Source organism: Cydia pomonella, chromosome 11 (genome assembly GCF_033807575.1).
Source record: "Cydia pomonella isolate Wapato2018A chromosome 11, ilCydPomo1, whole genome shotgun sequence".
In the NCBI taxonomy this organism is placed as follows: domain Eukaryota; kingdom Metazoa; phylum Arthropoda; class Insecta; order Lepidoptera; family Tortricidae; genus Cydia; species Cydia pomonella.
The window spans coordinates 8,750,626-8,767,721 of record NC_084713.1 but is presented as its reverse complement, the minus strand read 5'-3'; the positions used below and the strand labels follow the sequence as shown (position 1 = coordinate 8,767,721).

Here is a 17,096-nt window from a genome sequence, read left to right as displayed (position 1 = left end):
TTTATCACCTAAAGTGCAATCTTAGAATTTCAGGATACAAACAGAATAAGGATTTCTTTGACGTTGTACAGAGGAAACAAGAGAAGCATACAAACACGCGAATGTGATATCTAATTTTAAATAGTGCATTTGTAATCTTAAAATATGTAAGTATGTGATAATGGATGTTTAATGTATACTCCTAAATAAGTAGGTACAATCTTTGGCATATAATGAGAATTCACAGAATTATAATTTACCTACACAACTTTTCTTCACACATCTTATTTTTACCTAATAAAATAATAGACTAGTCTATTATAGCTAGCTACACCTTTAGACTTTCGGAGAGTTTATATTGAATATTTTGAAACCCGCCGAAGTACCATGTAACGAATATAAATAGGAGTGAGTGGTAGAGGACCCAGAACCGGAACAGGACGTTAGTGAGCAGCGCGTATGCGAAGAGAGCGTCGACTAGCAGCCAGAAGATGAACCCGAGCTGCGCCATATGGAGGGAGCGCGGCGGCCGCTCCGCGGGCGGCCTCTTCGTCGTTCTGTCTACGAACTGGCCTGAAAACAAGTCGAGTAGGTGTAGGTATACCAGTATTCCTATTTGTGGCTATTCAAAAGTAGAGAAAAAAAAACAATTTTAAGATTACGGGCAGATCGGTGTCGATATCTGCTGAATTTAGCGTTAGGCAGATGCGGCTATTTCCTTGCCCGAGGCATATAAGTAGGTAACCACGTGTATAAATCTTATATAAATGTAGACCCAATATAAATAAAAGAGATGCATTTTTTTATTTTAACAGTACATAGCTTACAGTCATCAAAAGTGCTTAATTTTTTCATTGATCGCGATGACAGCTCATTCAAATTGAAGGCGAGAGTTTTTTTTATAGGAAAAACATTCTTCCGGTAAGAAATCATTCGCTCATCGCTACTTGCTTCTCTACTTACCCTAGTTACATAAAGGGTCATTTTGTGTTGGAATACCACTTTGTCGATTTCAAATTACCTATGGAAGTATGCAATATTGACAATCGATAAAGTTACCTTTGCCTTAACCCTTTACCGCATTTGCAACCATATATATGCCAGTTATGAGATTCAACTCTATTGACAGCTATTAAAGTTCTAATTTAAACAATATATTTTTATGACACTGCTTTATGTACGAAGAAATTCAAAGGTGTATCTAAAGTCCCCAATCCGCATTGGGCTAGCATGGGGACTATAGCTTAAGCCCTCTCGCTCGTGCACAGTAGTGGGACGTATATAGGCTGAATTATTATTATTATTATTTTATTTTTTATGACTTGCGTTAAGGCCCCGTAGGTTCGTGTTCTACCTTCTCTCACTCTCAATAAGCATAAGCGTGAGCGAGTTTTCATTTTTTTAAAATGAAAATGTAATCGCTCTCACTGAGTTACCTCAAAAATAAAATTGATGCGACTTCAAACCTTCAAGAAAACAGCGTACTCCCATCTTAAAGGCCGGCAACGCACTTACAACCCCTCTGGTGTTGCAGGTGTCCATGGGCGACGATAATCGCTTATCATCAGGTGATCCGTCTGCTCGCTTGCCTCCTTTGCGCACTTTTAGAAGCACCCTATTTTTAGCTTTTGTGCACAAATTGTTATTTTTAAAGTTTTAATTTCTATCCAGCGAAAGTAGAAAAATCAGGATAATATCCTCAAGATTGTTAAATTAATTAAAATTTTGGCAACTGTTAACTGTTACCTAAAAAGCAGTACGATTTTTCAAAAACTCCGCTCTCTCAACCTACGGCACCTTAAATGAAAATACATATAACTTAGTATGTACCTACATACAAAATTGAACTTGCTGCATAGTTAAACCCACCGTTTATTAAAATTACCTCTGGGGCAGTTTACTGTAATAAGTGTAATAACACATGCGGAATAATAGACAACCGATGTTCGCCTAGTGAACTTTAATTATTGTATACAGGGTGATTCATAAGTCGTAATCAGAAATATGACGTGTTTCTTACTATACGTTTAATACAAACTCTTGTACGTAAGAATTTTCAAAAGTCTATAAACGTATTCTGTTATAATTAATTAATATTTAACTTACATTTACCGAGTCTCATGGTTACCCTACTTGTTACATAGAACTTTTACGCACTCATGGCAAATTGATTAAATTATTCAATTTAACTTCTTTGTATTTGCTGGCTGGAAACGTTTAAAAAAATAATATTGACAATGACAAATTTCATGTCACAAAATTACATTGCTACTTGCCGTTGTTTAAATTGCAATTAGGTCACGTGACTAGTAGGGTAACAATGAATCCTGATAAATAGGGATCTTTTTTAAGTTGATAATTAATTAAGGAGCTAATTAATTGTCATTTAAATTAGCACTCCGCGTTAGTTTAAGGAAGCTTTATCGGGAAATGTGGCTACTGTTCACAACTTAAAAATCACCCTGTATATATAGATAAACTTAAACATCGGTATCAACGTTCTATTTACTGGCACCTTACCGGGTATCAAAACAGCAATACATTCGAATATTGAAAAATTAATATTTTTTTGTTTATTTTCTTTTTTTAATTTAATTATGATGCAACAAACTATACCTAAATTCGATTTATATTCTTACAAACTTAGTACTCATTATGAATTCGAAAACAATACTTGCCAAATAGGTAACGATTTTCAATTTAATAAAATTTATTATCGACGCATGCATTCCCCGTGAAGCAAATGCAATAAGCTACGTAAAGCGAAGAAAATGTTCTACAACCTTAATTAATTTAAAATTGAGTTACTTTTTGTCAATACACACGTTAGTATAATTGCTAAGAGTATAAAATTGTTGGAAGATCCAAAAGCCAAGCTCTATTGCAACTCTGGGTAATCAGAACTGATTTCCGGTTTTACGGAACAATTGCATGGAAAATACGGGATTCGAGGTTAAAATACGGGGCAGGACGTTTTGTATTAAAAATCAACATTTTTTTTTACTTCTTAAATTTGGCATGGTGTATTCCCATCTGTTTCCGCCGGGCACAGATGGGAAAAGGCACTACATACAAATCATACCAATCTGTGCCCGCCTCTTGTATGGCGATGGTCACTAGGGAATGCAAATCGGTTATAACCGAAACCGAAATATTCGGTTATAACCGATTATTCTGGCCTAATCACATAACCGGTTATTGGAGTTTGAAATAACCGAATTCGGTTATTTTTGGTCGATACTGTTTCAATATTATTACGTTTCTGGGTGCCGATTATAACCAATGCATTTATTTGAAGAATAATATGGCGTAATAAAATAGTTTCAGTACAATACTGGAACCACTTTTCACAAATATTCTAGTTAATAAATGTATCAAAAGCGCAAATTTTGTGTATTTACAAGATAACTAAACACCACGAGTACTACGACGAAGGATAATAATTAGTGAGTTTGTGTAAGTTATTTTGTGAATTTTGAGACCTAACGTTAATTTTGAATGTTAAATTGAAAAATTACTTATGAAAATTCGCTAATTTGATTGTTAATTTTACTCTTTTTAACTATGTCTTACCTAGTTTACCTACTTATTTCACTTGTTAATTGGTTTAATTTTATTGCTTTTATGTAATTTTGATAATTCAGAATAACATTTATTCAGCAAATACAATACAGATTATAACAGTAGAAATTAAATATATAAATATCGAATACAAAAAAAATTAACTATGATAATGATAAAGTTCAATAATCAGTCTGTCACTCGGAGTGTGGAAGGGCGGCACCATCATCGAAACCAAATAACTTCGCTGCTGGCTTCTATTTGCTTTAATGTTGATTTGGTTACGAAATATATTTACATTGTTGATTGTAAAACTAAAATTTATAATTTAAAAAGCTCATTAAAATTAATAAAGAAAATCAAAGCAGGGTTTATGTTTCATTAATACTGCTTATCTTATGATTTTACGTCACGTAGAACTAGATTTATACGTAAATTTTAATTTTCTATGTACAATAAAGTATATACATACATACATAAACGTTGAATAACTGATAATAACCGAATATTCGGTTATTTTTCGGCCATAACCGTAACCGAAACTGGTTATGAAGTTAGGCCGGTTATTGCATTCCCTAGCGGTCACTTGTGGCGGGCACAGATGGGATTACACCTTTGGCATTATTAATTGAATATCCATACTTACATCAAAAATGAATCACTGTGTGCGAGAACAAAAATATTCTTCGAATAGGTATTTTTTTATCATTAAACGCAATTGAATCATAAAATTAAGGGACAATGTACAGTACCGTATTGGTTTCGCCAAATTACAGGACAATGAAAAATTCGTGCCTGAAATACGGGACATGCCGTAAAATACGGGACATTTGGTCACCCTAGTTGCAGCATCAATAAAAATTGTTTACTGTTTTATAGGGCAGAAAAGTATATTTTAAAGTTAATAATTTGCGATAAGCTACTTATTAAAAACGTCTGTCTACAAGCAAAGAGGTTGAAATACCAGCAAGGGCAGCAAGTGTCAATAAAAAATGAAATTATTTTCAGTACTTGCCTTACCTAAATCTCATAACTTCAGTTAGTGTTTAGTACCTATAATCTATTCAAACCTTTAAAAAGCTAGCGTCTTTCTTTTTGTTTATAAAAATATAGGTTCAAATTACTTACTAGATGTACCTATTTCTTTGTAGGTATTTGTTTTTCTGCGAACCGTACTTTGCCATGAAAATTGAACTTTGATACCGAAGTTTATAATTATATAGATAATAATTTTATTGACCACTTTGAATTCATAGTAGCTATGACCTGACGATGACCGAAAGTAATTTGAAGGAAACCAAGCTAAGTTGGCAGCGATTTTAATAGACCAGCCTGTGCAAGTGTTAAGTAAACGTCATAATTTCATAGATGGTTGACGTTTAGAATAACACTTGCTCTGTCTGTCTGGGCTATCAAAATCATTGCAAACGCAAATTCAAAAACAGCAAAACTAGATAAGCAAAAGTTAAGGCTTGTTTCACAATGTCCAAGTAAAGTCCTGAATAAGCTACTTGCCACTTATCTGACGAATAAAGTCATCGTTAGCATTTCACAATCTTCAAATAAGCTTAACTGGTAGATAAAGTGCTAAGTTTTGTAGGAAGTTTCATCTGGCAGTTAATTTGTTAATGAGATATCCAATACTTTACTTGGATATTGTGAAACAGGCCCTTAGTATCACAAAATAGTAAAATCATTTTGAACTTTAGCAACGGTATTGAGTATCAGAATGACACACAAGTTTCCACAATGACACAATAATCTATATGATGGTCTTAACTCTTAATTAATTGGCGGGCATTTTTTTAAAGTTTATAAAACTCCCTTATCCAAATATCCAGTAAGGCAATCCTAACGTTTAAGATCTTTTTTTTTTCAAAGTTATGTCATGTATGGCCTCAGAGCCCTCGCTATTGCTACGGGCGACCCTGTGACCGTTGTGACTTTTTCGAGGCGTTACCAGATTGGTATCTTGTTGCGTTTGGATTTTAATGTTATGGTTATGACAGTTGTAACATTTAGGGATGTTGTTGCGATTTGGACAATTTTTAAACGAATGGGAATAATCAGCGCAGTGAGAGCAGGGTTTTACGGTGGCCTTGCAGTGGACACGAGTATGCCCAAATTGCAGGTAACTCAGACACTGTTTGAATGGCGAGTGCTCAGCAGCGTGTATACGCTGATGTTCGATGTTGAGCCTCTGTAAATCCATAATGGCTCGCCATGTTACGGCTGGACACTTAAGGACCGCATTATATAAGTTGCTGTTGCGGTTATTCGCAACGAAACACAGCTCGAGCTTGTTATCTTCGCTCAGGGTTTCCCTCACCGATGGGTTCTGGGAGGTAATAATGTCTAAGAGTTCATCCCGAAGGGTATCCTTGTAGATCCCCTTCAGAATAACCAGAACGTTTAAGGTTGCGCCGACTGTACAGTAGCGCCCTCATTAGGGGGATTGTGTTTTCTATATCACATAGACCAAAATTTGAGGAATCAGTAGGACTACAACATTAATATACTGGATTATATAGATATGTATTGGTTAATTTGAAAACACAATCCCCCTAATGAGGGCGCCACTGGACGCTCTCTTAATAAGACAAGCTTACGGATTACGGCATAAAGCTACCTGCTAGCTAATAATAACCTAAATTCATAAGGTAGTCATTTCATGAATGAAAAACGTGATAGAATATTGCCGAGTAATTATGCCCCTACTGATAAGTTATATTTATTTTACGACAGTAATAAACCAGTCTCCTTTTTCAGGCCAATAAAGATTACTGGCATATCTTTACAAAAGGCGTCTAGACTTAGCCACTTGATCCTCAAAATTATAATTCAAAGATTAAACTGGTTCCTACCGTTTTTATGGAATTTCCGTAAACTGGTTTCCTTTTCACGCCAACGGTCATTCAGCCATGACTTGAGCATATCGTCTTCGAGCGGAAGATCTTCAATGGGGTAGCTGGAAACAAATATTTGTATTTATCAGAGACAGTGTATGTAATGTAGGGACATTTATTAATCGAGGGTTCAATAGTAAACTAAGTAAGCGTATTTTCTAGTTTCCTACCAGCTACTACTAGGAAGTAGTGAAGTCAAAAAAATGTTCAACTGATATTAGGTAGTTCAATGATATACGTACCGATGTCATCCCGACGCCACGCTGTGAGCACACCGCAATACGTACAATATCGATCCCTTACCGCGAGGGTAGAACAAGTAAGTATCCTGACATACCGCTTCAAGTGGAAGTAGATGTGTTTGGGCATATGCCCTCGCAGCAGGTCGGCCTCGGTCTGCGCAGGGACGTCGTATGCGATGGTGGCGTCATACACCGACGCGAGCCCGGCTCCGCGGAGCCGTGAGCACAACGCTGCGAACCCTGTCGTGCGAGGGTGGAGCACGTACTCGTACAACTGACAATTTAAATAACAAATAAAACTTTCGTTCCATTCATAATGAGCTGAAAATAACAGACGCACAATACAAATTTGAAAATTTATTTAAGAAGGTTACATATAGCTATTTTTGCGCAGTGTGCAGTAAAACACCGAGATATCAATAGCCACAGTAATGAAAATTTGTAAGTAGCAGTTTTGTATTAGTGTACTGGTTAGTAAGTAGACTTTAGATGCATTTCACCGACATAATAATATTGTGTTTCCACAGTTATTTTATTAAGGTTATAGTTAAGTAGATTTAGTTCTGATTGAGCGAACAAACATAAACATTAAGCAAGTAATTAAACCGGACTCACTAGTAAATTATGAGTAGTGGCGAATTTCTCGCTGCGTCGTTTATTCTCTTCGCTCAAGTCCGTTCCTTCCGGGAACAGAACTATTCGACAAGGGCAGCCAAGTCTCTTGTAGTAGTCTACGAACTGCGCCAAGCTCAACTGGTCCTCGCGCCAATTCCTCTTGACGTATAGGAAAAAGTTCAACTGCATTATCCAGCCTACAACAAAAACACTCTTACTCGTAACCACCTCGTAACCCATTTAAGCTATAAGAACGGACATAGAATAGAAATAAAATGTATTCATAACGTTTCAAGGTAAACAATAAAAACTATGTCAGAAAAACACTTTATCAGGGGGCACAGCCCCCGCCAAGACGAGACAAAGGGCGAAAGGCAGTGCCTATCTTTTCTCGGCACGTTTCGTCGTATAGTTTCTATTTTTCTCCGTTAATATATTTGTGTGAAAATCCGGCCCTGTTTTTTACCTGCTCCTCGAGAAACATAACATTGCTTCCTTGGCGCTAGCTAGCCGTGCGCTCGCATTACCAGTGCAAGCGAGGTCTTCGAATACGTATCTTTGTTTCGGATCGCAGTGTCACAAGTTAAGCTGGTTTGAGAGCGTTTAGTCGCCTACCTTAGACGCACTAATAGAGATCAGACAGCTATTCTGTTAGAATTCTGTATTAGTTCATAATGCATCTTATTCCGTGCTCAATAGAGTAGTAATTCAATAAACGCTACCTATGCGGCTTGACCATTTTTTCATAGTGGCACGCGCCCTTGCGGTTTTTAAACAATAGATAAAACGATAATCCGTAGAAGCTCATGGAGAAAAATAGAAACTATATTTTCGGACCCTCGTAGTTTCGGTTTGAATAACGCTAGAGAGCTGGAATTTTTAAGGTACTATGTAGTCACTAGTCAGTAGACTTTAAAAAATACCAAGTTTTATTAGGCTATCTATTATACATTATATTTTATAAATACCTTAATTTTCACTGTCCGAGCCATATGAAATCCGTGTCATAGAAAAGATAGACTACTCCCTGAAGTATTGGAAGGCTGAAATTTGGCATGTAGACACGGGTCGTTATTCAAACACATGTGGTCACGAGAAATCTGTAACTTTCACCCTACAACTCCTTAAAATAGGGACACCTAAAAATACCGACAAACCTGAAAACATTGTGGTTCCTGGAGTTTTAGAATCGTGAAATTTTGTGTGGTAGCAGTGATTGGAATGGTAATAAGAAAACAACAATTAAAAAATACAAAAATAATCAAGTGCTGATTTGAACCGGATTCATGTAAAGCAGCCAAGTAGCGCCCTCTATAGTATTGCCACTGTTTCTCCACATGGCGTCACTTTTTGATATTTAACAAATTGAACACATATCAGTGAAAGAATAAGGATCAATCAAATGGCGTTCTAAAAGTTTTAATTATGTGTCGAAAGATGGCAATAAATTTACTTACAAGTACAACAAACACAAGTGAAGAGTTCACGATTACTTTTAGAAAATTAAAAGAGTAATGGTCCCGTGACCTGTAGACCTTTTATTTATATATATATATATATATATATATATATATATATATATATATATATATATAATTATTATACTAAAGTATTTATTTAATATTGGTAATAATAATAATGTCAACTTACATAACTAGCACAAATAACATAAAAAAAGAAATTAAAATTACAACATATTAATTAAAATACATTAGCTACTCCACATATAAATAAAGTATAAAGTAAAAATACAAAGTTATACAAACACAAAAATCTTAACCTAAACTGAACTAAATCCTAAATCTAACAGACATACAAAAACTATCCGCACAACTCGCCCCGCGCCCCTCCAGATGCAAAGGAGCCCATCACGCTCGCAGCGTTGCCACGTTGAACGGCGATGGACAACCTCTGCATCAAAAACGACCCGGAGCGAGGGTCATGACCACACTCCCGCATGCGTCTGCCCACTTCACCAATAAATGTCTTGGCCTCATCACACCAACAGCCCGTGGTTTCCACGGCAAGAGGGACAAATATGTAGCTCGCCAGCGCTGCGTACTTCGCCCGCTTTCGAACCGACGCCAGCTCAGCTGCTGCTCCCGCCGAACGCATGGTTCGGTTAATATGAGAAACAGCAAAAGTATTAACGCACGTAGCGTCCCACAGCAGACATCTGCCCCTCTCCCACGGGACCAAGGTCAACCCGTCTGGCCTCTTCCCATCAGACCTACTAAGACCCGGCGGCTCCAGCACACAAGGTACATTTGCCGAGACCAATGCCCTCCGGATGATATCATTTAAGGCGTGGTGGCGTGGGTACCTTCCTGCACACCGACAACAACTTAAGGCGTGATGGCCGTCCCTCTCCACCATAGAGCCGCAGATGCATACATGAGGTTCACACACCTCACAGCCCAGGCGAAGAGCCACAGCCACCCGCATCGAGTCATTATCAAGGAGCGTACCTAAATGCGGAGAAGGAAGCGCCTGAAGCCAAGCCCCAGACTCTGGCCTCGACACGGCGTTGAGCCTCGCCCTATCCACTCCCGTCGCATTCTCCATTAAGCCATCGAACGCACGCTTCACCCCTATATCATCCCATGAGCGCTGGCGGTCCAGTCTGTCTGGCACGGGCGTACCCGGATTGAGAGCCGACCAAACCGTCCAAGCATCCGCAGCATAAGGTATGGCTACCTCGTCACCATTCGAAGATAAAATTTGAGTGACAAGGCCGCCAACCGCAGCCGCCGATGCCAAGAAGGCCGGCAGGCTCACATCCCGCGCGCGCCGAACTCCCAGACCACCGGTCCGAACGGGAAGTGAGGCCAGATCCCATTGATTTGAATTAAGGGAGACATTCAGCAATAATTCCACAGACTCCTTTAACACGCCGTCAAAGGAGTCAATATGCGCGGGGTAAAGCCAAGTTGGTACGGTGCGCAAAAAGTACATTAATTTGGGAACGGCAAAACAGACTCGCAACAACAAAAGAGAAACGTGCGCAGAAATGTGCTTTAACCTTTCCCTGGCAGTCAGCAGAAGCTGCCTTCGCACCTCAAATGCCTCCGGAATGGCATCAGGAAAAATGGGCGAGCCAAGAAGATAAAAAGTCTGAGAAGACAGTACAGACAGTACCCTAACGACATAGTATATATATATATATATATATATATATATATATATATATACTATGTCGGTGGCAAACAAGCATACGGCCCGCCTGATGGTAAGCAGTCTCCATAGCCTATGTGCGCCTGCAACTCCAGAGGAGTTACATGCGCGTTGCCAACCCTAACACTCCACTCCGCTCCGATTGTTGTTTTTTAACTTTAAAAAATACAAAAAAATCATCAAAGTGCTGATTTAAACCGGGTTCACGTAAAGCAGCCAAGTAGCGCCCTCTATAGTATTGCCATTGTTTCTTGTCTTAAACTTTCTCAACCTTACAACTCAATCAATGTATCTCTACTTACAACCAAAGAAAATTTGAGTTAGAGGTGTATTGTCAAAGAGAACTTTGCAGCGACGTAAATTTACTGCCATCTTTCGACACATAATTAAAACTTTTAGAAAGTGAATACTTTTTGAAGTAATTGCTTCGAATGTGCTCACTAAATAACACGAAAATCAGTTTAGTAATGTGAATTGATAATAAAAAATACACCTAATAAAAATAATATATTTGTTTAAGGTGAAACGGAGACGCTTAACTCGTGCTCCGCAGTCGCTTGGTCAGTCAAAAATCCAGGTAATAAAAATCCAAAAATACATTCTCACACAGATGTCCGAGCTTCGAACTTAGACAGCGACGCCGCGCTTAGACAGGGAGTGTTTCCCGACTGCGCCACAATAACAGATAAACTGATGGGTGAAATTTGGCTTCTTACCACAAGCAACTAATGAGTTTCCAAACCATACGTATAAGCATTAACACATTGGAGGACATCCAATTTACTCGTAAGATTGGTATAACAGTTTCATAAAATTTCAGCGCCTTGAAGGAAACATAAGGCAATGAGCTACAATGTGCATAGGTAGAATAATATATTACGATCTACGAAAGTGCAGTTGTAATAACATTATGTGGTAGCTCGAGATAAGCCTATAGTTTTCAGGACTTATCTACCCCTTAATATGACCTATAATATTATTAATATTAATATTATAATATTAAAGGCCTTAGATTATTATTATCAATGATATTTTCTTTCTTTGTCCAACGAGAGAGCAAAAATTGTTTTTGCTGCGACTGTTGAGAGAATCATTTTTGATTCCCGAACATGCCAAATTCCAAGCATAAAGAGTGTTTCTGATTTTGATCAATAAGCGTAGATATAGCAAGAGCCTAGAAAGACACACGAATTATAAATAACTTTGCTTACACTAAACTTTTTAAAGAAATGAAGTACCTAGCTTTTACATTTAAAAACATACAACCTACCCATTCCCGGAACGGCTTTTAGCTCGTCCTTTAAAACGAACTTAATCTTAGATCGTCCACCGACATCCAGTAGATGGCTCTCTGTAGCCTCTGCATTAGGTTTCTTTTTACATGCACACTCGATACCGCTTTGAGTAGCGTGGTACAATGCTATCCAAACATAATTCCAATCCACTCGTGTGCGATGGTTCATAACAATGATGGTCCTCTCATCTGGATTAACGTAATCACCATAGTGATGCATTTCCGCATTAGAGCACCATTGGCATGTAGACACGGGTCGTTATTCAAACACATGTGGTCACGAGAAATCTGTAACTTTCACCCTACAACTCCTTAAAATAGGGACACCTAAAAATACCGACAAACCTGAAAACATTGTGGTTCCTGGAGTTTTAGAATCGTGAAATTTTGTGTGGTAGCAGTGATTGGAATGGTAATAAGAAAACAACAATTAAAAAATACAAAAATAATCAAGTGCTGATTTGAACCGGATTCATGTAAAGCAGCCAAGTAGCGCCCTCTATAGTATTGCCACTGTTTCTCCACATGGCGTCACTTTTTGATATTTAACAAATTGAACACATATCAGTGAAAGAATAAGGATCAATCAAATGGCGTTCTAAAAGTTTTAATTATGTGTCGAAAGATGGCAATAAATTTACTTACAAGTACAACAAACACAAGTGAAGAGTTCACGATTACTTTTAGAAAATTAAAAGAGTAATGGTCCCGTGACCTGTAGACCTTTTATTTATATATATATATATATATATATATATATATATATATATATATATATAATTATTATACTAAAGTATTTATTTAATATTGGTAATAATAATAATGTCAACTTACATAACTAGCACAAATAACATAAAAAAAGAAATTAAAATTACAACATATTAATTAAAATACATTAGCTACTCCACATATAAATAAAGTATAAAGTAAAAATACAAAGTTATACAAACACAAAAATCTTAACCTAAACTGAACTAAATCCTAAATCTAACAGACATACAAAAACTATCCGCACAACTCGCCCCGCGCCCCTCCAGATGCAAAGGAGCCCATCACGCTCGCAGCGTTGCCACGTTGAACGGCGATGGACAACCTCTGCATCAAAAACGACCCGGAGCGAGGGTCATGACCACACTCCCGCATGCGTCTGCCCACTTCACCAATAAATGTCTTGGCCTCATCACACCAACAGCCCGTGGTTTCCACGGCAAGAGGGACAAATATGTAGCTCGCCAGCGCTGCGTACTTCGCCCGCTTTCGAACCGACGCCAGCTCAGCTGCTGCTCCCGCCGAACGCATGGTTCGGTTAATATGAGAAACAGCAAAAGTATTAACGCACGTAGCGTCCCACAGCAGACATCTGCCCCTCTCCCACGGGACCAAGGTCAACCCGTCTGGCCTCTTCCCATCAGACCTACTAAGACCCGGCGGCTCCAGCACACAAGGTACATTTGCCGAGACCAATGCCCTCCGGATGATATCATTTAAGGCGTGGTGGCGTGGGTACCTTCCTGCACACCGACAACAACTTAAGGCGTGATGGCCGTCCCTCTCCACCATAGAGCCGCAGATGCATACATGAGGTTCACACACCTCACAGCCCAGGCGAAGAGCCACAGCCACCCGCATCGAGTCATTATCAAGGAGCGTACCTAAATGCGGAGAAGGAAGCGCCTGAAGCCAAGCCCCAGACTCTGGCCTCGACACGGCGTTGAGCCTCGCCCTATCCACTCCCGTCGCATTCTCCATTAAGCCATCGAACGCACGCTTCACCCCTATATCATCCCATGAGCGCTGGCGGTCCAGTCTGTCTGGCACGGGCGTACCCGGATTGAGAGCCGACCAAACCGTCCAAGCATCCGCAGCATAAGGTATGGCTACCTCGTCACCATTCGAAGATAAAATTTGAGTGACAAGGCCGCCAACCGCAGCCGCCGATGCCAAGAAGGCCGGCAGGCTCACATCCCGCGCGCGCCGAACTCCCAGACCACCGGTCCGAACGGGAAGTGAGGCCAGATCCCATTGATTTGAATTAAGGGAGACATTCAGCAATAATTCCACAGACTCCTTTAACACGCCGTCAAAGGAGTCAATATGCGCGGGGTAAAGCCAAGTTGGTACGGTGCGCAAAAAGTACATTAATTTGGGAACGGCAAAACAGACTCGCAACAACAAAAGAGAAACGTGCGCAGAAATGTGCTTTAACCTTTCCCTGGCAGTCAGCAGAAGCTGCCTTCGCACCTCAAATGCCTCCGGAATGGCATCAGGAAAAATGGGCGAGCCAAGAAGATAAAAAGTCTGAGAAGACAGTACAGACAGTACCCTAACGACATAGTATATATATATATATATATATATATATATATATATATATATACTATGTCGGTGGCAAACAAGCATACGGCCCGCCTGATGGTAAGCAGTCTCCATAGCCTATGTGCGCCTGCAACTCCAGAGGAGTTACATGCGCGTTGCCAACCCTAACACTCCACTCCGCTCCGATTGTTGTTTTTTAACTTTAAAAAATACAAAAAAATCATCAAAGTGCTGATTTAAACCGGGTTCACGTAAAGCAGCCAAGTAGCGCCCTCTATAGTATTGCCATTGTTTCTTGTCTTAAACTTTCTCAACCTTACAACTCAATCAATGTATCTCTACTTACAACCAAAGAAAATTTGAGTTAGAGGTGTATTGTCAAAGAGAACTTTGCAGCGACGTAAATTTACTGCCATCTTTCGACACATAATTAAAACTTTTAGAAAGTGAATACTTTTTGAAGTAATTGCTTCGAATGTGCTCACTAAATAACACGAAAATCAGTTTAGTAATGTGAATTGATAATAAAAAATACACCTAATAAAAATAATATATTTGTTTAAGGTGAAACGGAGACGCTTAACTCGTGCTCCGCAGTCGCTTGGTCAGTCAAAAATCCAGGTAATAAAAATCCAAAAATACATTCTCACACAGATGTCCGAGCTTCGAACTTAGACAGCGACGCCGCGCTTAGACAGGGAGTGTTTCCCGACTGCGCCACAATAACAGATAAACTGATGGGTGAAATTTGGCTTCTTACCACAAGCAACTAATGAGTTTCCAAACCATACGTATAAGCATTAACACATTGGAGGACATCCAATTTACTCGTAAGATTGGTATAAACAGTTTCATAAAATTTCAGCGCCTTGAAGGAAACATAAGGCAATGAGCTACAATGTGCATAGGTAGAATAATATATTACGATCTACGAAAGTGCAGTTGTAATAACATTATGTGGTAGCTCGAGATAAGCCTATAGTTTTCAGGACTTATCTACCCCTTAATATGACCTATAATATTATTAATATTAATATTATAATATTAAAGGCCTTAGATTATTATTATCAATGATATTTTCTTTCTTTGTCCAACGAGAGAGCAAAAATTGTTTTTGCTGCGACTGTTGAGAGAATCATTTTTGATTCCCGAACATGCCAAATTCCAAGCATAAAGAGTGTTTCTGATTTTGATCAATAAGCGTAGATATAGCAAGAGCCTAGAAAGACACACGAATTATAAATAACTTTGCTTACACTAAACTTTTTAAAGAAATGAAGTACCTAGCTTTTACATTTAAAAACATACAACCTACCCATTCCCGGAACGGCTTTTAGCTCGTCCTTTAAAACGAACTTAATCTTAGATCGTCCACCGACATCCAGTAGATGGCTCTCTGTAGCCTCTGCATTAGGTTTCTTTTTACATGCACACTCGATACCGCTTTGAGTAGCGTGGTACAATGCTATCCAAACATAATTCCAATCCACTCGTGTGCGATGGTTCATAACAATGATGGTCCTCTCATCTGGATTAACGTAATCACCATAGTGATGCATTTCCGCATTAGAGCACCATTGAAAAAGCGCCTGAAAATTAAAATTATGAGTCAAAAAATTGATTAACAACCAAAAGATACCATGATACTAAAAGAACCACTACCTTACCACTGGATACAATTCCCATAACGCAAAAAGAACATCAACAACCCTCCTATATAGTTTGTGATTGAAGAACATTAGATACATGACCGGACTGTACAAGATATAGAATCCTGAAACAAAGGGTAGCTGGTCACCAGAGACGTGCTAAGTAGCAATAAAGTCCTCAGACAAAACAAAAAACATGTCGTCATTTATCACCATCTTTGAAGGGTCTGAGTTACTTAATAGCTAATAATTCTTCATTCAAATGTAGCTCCAATTTTCCTCTCTGGATATTGACATTATGTCAAATATTTGTAGGTACATACCTAATTTAACCTAACCTAATGGACTTTTCGTCAATTGTTCCTTCACCATTATTGTAATATAATTTTATCCCTCTAACTCACTTAAGAGTAATTAAATTTGTTTAATGTTTATGACTGCACCAAAGCATGCTATTTGTGTCTGTGGCATTAACAATATAAAGATATATGCCAGTTTACTGATATATTTTCTTTGGCGTGACATGATAGTATATTTGTGTTATATGATAATATGAACGGCATCCTAGTAGTCGGTCCGTAGTGATAGTCACCCTGCTTACGAAGCAGGAGGTCCCGTCCTGGGTTCGAATGCTGAGGCCCATTTCTCGAACGGTATTAGACTAATATTATTGATTCACGAACTGTCAAGTCATATATATGGGTTACCATGGCAACAGACTAATAATATTACACCACTATTAATACCAATTAAGAAATGGCTCGCTGGTAAGGTCTTTACCTATCACAGATATTTGTTCCTGGGCTAAGGATCACTTATGGTAGAACGTTCCGAGATGACCGGTGATCACGTGATGTTATCTATAGAAAACTAAGTATCGGACGCCCCGGCTCGGACCTGCACCGTTCTAACGTAAATCATCCTTTATCCTTTTTCTATGTATTTATCTATATCTATCTATTATACATATCGTCATCCAGTACCCACAACACACGTGTCATTGAGCTTACTGTGGGACTACGTCGTTTTGTGGAAGATGGTCTCATAATATTTTATATTTATGTCATATTTAATTAGATAATAACTTACGACTTACCAGCTAGTATGGTGTAATACCATGCAGCACAGAGGAGCAGCCCGGGCGCCATGGTGCCGCGCACTGGCAGCGCTGCAGCCTATCCATTCACAGCTTATCATCTTGTTCCACCTGTGACTTGCTTGCCAGTATAACAAGAGTCCGAAATTCATAATCGCAAGATGTACTCAGGGATCCTATTGTTTCTGGCAAGCTTGTGAATATGTGGTGAGTAAGCGTTGTTAATAACAGGCCAGAAGCCCTGCCGATGCATGTATTAGAACC

The 17,096-nt window shown here is 38.7% G+C and overlaps 1 protein-coding gene across 1 annotated transcript; it reads right to left on the bottom strand.

Annotated features, from left to right (window-relative positions):
- Positions 1-151: 151 nt before the first annotated feature.
- On the bottom strand, positions 152-16,926 carry LOC133522780 (lysocardiolipin acyltransferase 1-like). Its single transcript, XM_061858232.1, has 7 exons — positions 16,833-16,926; positions 15,755-15,861; positions 15,403-15,676; positions 7,304-7,500; positions 6,784-6,962; positions 6,405-6,508; positions 152-552 (listed from the first exon to the last, which is right to left on the bottom strand). Exons 1-7 carry the CDS (start codon positions 16,882-16,884, stop codon positions 308-310), a joined length of 1,158 nt encoding a protein of 385 aa, XP_061714216.1. The 5' UTR covers positions 16,885-16,926; the 3' UTR covers positions 152-307.
- Positions 16,927-17,096: the final 170 nt, after the last annotated feature.